The sequence below is a fragment of the Sesamum indicum genome, linkage group LG12, assembly GCF_000512975.1.
Source record: "Sesamum indicum cultivar Zhongzhi No. 13 linkage group LG12, S_indicum_v1.0, whole genome shotgun sequence".
Classification (NCBI taxonomy): Eukaryota; Viridiplantae; Streptophyta; class Magnoliopsida; order Lamiales; family Pedaliaceae; genus Sesamum; species Sesamum indicum.
In genome coordinates, this window is record NC_026156.1 from 2,110,492 (window position 1) to 2,113,101 (window position 2,610).

At 36.6% G+C, this 2,610-nt stretch overlaps 1 protein-coding gene across 1 annotated transcript; it reads left to right on the forward strand.

Annotated features, from left to right (window-relative positions):
* LOC105175080 (alkane hydroxylase MAH1-like) lies at positions 217 to 1,740 on the forward strand. The gene has a single exon (XM_011097403.2). The coding sequence runs from the start codon at positions 217 to 219 to the stop codon at positions 1,738 to 1,740; it is 1,524 nt and encodes a 507-aa protein (XP_011095705.1).

The window sequence follows — 2,610 nt, forward strand, 5'->3', positions numbered from 1 at the left end:
CCAAAGCTATTATCTTTTAATATATATTTTTTGTGACTATTTTAAAATTATTACTTAATATTTTGTTACTAATATTATAATTTAGTGCAGCGCATTTCCTCTCAAAGAATGGGAAGCATTTATTGGCCCACAATAATTTCATCAACTATTTAAACAGAGAATGACCCAAGAAAAGATCATCCACTGCTCATTTTAGGTCGTAGTTACAGATCAAGTATGGAAGTTGTGTACAATACAGCAACAGTCATTTCTATTGTTCTCTACTTAATGCTTCTATGTTACAGGTATGCTGTTGGGAGAAAGGAGAAAAGTTCATTACCCACCAACTGGCCTATTCTTGGCATGATTCCGGCGCTGCTCAAAAATATTGGCCGATTGCACCAGGTTACAACAGAGGTATTAGAGCAGAGTGGGGGCACAATTTGGTTTAAAGGACCTTGGTTTGCTAATATGGATATGATGGTCACTAGTGATCGAGCCAATGTCCATTACATATTGACTAAGAACTTCCCCAACTTCTCCAAAGGTCCTGAATTTAAGAAGATATTCGATATTTTCGGAGATGGGATTTTTGCTGCAGAACATGAATCATGGGAAAGCCAGAGGAGAAGTACTAAAGCACTAATGATGCAGCCGGGGTTCCAGGAATTGGTTGCGACAACCAGCTGGAACAAGGTCGAAACAAGCCTAATCCCCATTATGGAGCTCGTTTCAGAAACTGGAACGGAAGTGGACGTGCAAGAACTATTTCAGCGTTTCGCCTTTGATTGTTCTTGTATTTTGGTTTTAGGCCATGATCCCACTTCCTTGAGCAAAGAGTTGCCTCATTTACCACACGAGAAAGTATTTGCAGATGTTGGGGAAGCAGTGTTATACAGGCATATACTCCCTCAAATTGTCTGGAAGCTGCAAAGGTGGCTTCAAGTTGGGAAAGAGAGAAAGTTGAAAGAAGGTATGGAGCATTTTGATCGATTTTTATGTCACTGTTTCTCACTCAAGCAGCAAGGTGACACGGCCGCAACGGAACCTGGAAGACAGGATTTTGACATATTGAGTAGTACCATGAGAGCAGTTGAAGTAAATGGTGATGATGCACCTAATATTTCTCAAGTGTCTTGGAGAGACAATATGTTTAATTTAATCGGTGCAGGTAAAGATACAATAAGCGCAACTCTTACTTGGTTTTTTTGGCTTCTAGCAACACACCCTGCAGAAGAAGAAAAGATTCGACTGGAAATCTGCACAAATTTTCAAGTAGGAAAATGGAAATTCACCAACATGAAGGAGCTAAGGAAACTGATATATTTGCATGGCGCTCTGTGCGAAGCGTTGCGCCTCTTCCCTCCGGTAGCAATTCAACATAAAGCTCCAGTTGAGCACGATATCCTTCCAACTGGCCATCACATAAAACCAAATACAATAACGCTCTTGTCATTCTACTCAATGGGTAGGATGGAATCAATCTGGGGTAAAGATTGCCTCCAGTTTAAACCAGGGAGATGGATTTCTGAGACGGGAAGCATCAAAATTGAACCATCTTACAAGTTTACAGCGTTTAATGCGGGTCCGAGGAGTTGTTTGGGGAAGGAAATGTCCTTCACTCAAATGAAAATTGTTGCAGCAGCCATTATTAGCCGTTTTAAGGTTCAGGTAGCAGCAGGTCATCCTGTATGTCCAAATGCTTCAATCATACTTCACATGAAACGTGGACTCAAGGTTAAGGTTTCAAAATATGAATGAAGCACCATATGGTAATGAGTTATGTGACAAAATTTGAAGGAAGTACTACTCAGAAATTTCAATTACGAGTGCCTCAATAATGAAGCAAGGAATACGGCACCAAAATGAAGTTGAAAATCTGATTCTGTCAGTGTATTTGTTTAACAAGTTGATCAACTTCCAATCTCTATATGTAACACATGATATCATATAAGAACGATTGTTTATTAGACTTTGAGGTAACACCAATGGTATTTGCGTAATTTTTCAACTCATCATCATCATTGACGACTATCACTCTCACTCCATCAACTCATTCGTTATTGTCCACTCTGGTCTCACTTACTCTTCTATAATCCGCTTATTTGGATCATCACTTTACTTCAAAAAATATATATATATAATATTTAATCAAAATTAATTATTATAATTAAAAATGAATAATTAGTGACTAAAGTCTCACAATAGTCACACAATAATTATTGATTATAAATTTTAGGCATGGTATAATCTAAGATCTTTTCTAACCAGTATACAAACCCTCTGGAAAAGACGAAGGGGAGACTTTGGAACGAAAGAAGAAAGAAAAGTGAAAAATGAACATTGTTCTTCTATTTATCAATATTTTGGAATTGTCTAGTTATAAATAATTGGTAATCCATTTTGCATCATTTTCATATTTTGTTTTTTAGTCCCTAAATTTTGGTTGTAGCATCAAATATATTCATGAACTTATGAAATAAAATAGCTAATAATATTAAAATTAAAAGGCAATAGGATAATTGTTTTTTTCATATTTCATTATTCATTGTGATCTTTTTGTTATATCTCTATCTATTTGTTCATATACGATAGTCACTCGCATAATTCCCACCCATCCAGTAAAATATG

Excerpts from the sequence above, each read along its gene's own strand:
- LOC105175080 (XM_011097403.2), top strand. The coding sequence starts at position 217 with ATGGAAGTTGTGTACAATACAGCAACAGTCATTTCTATTGTTCTCTAC.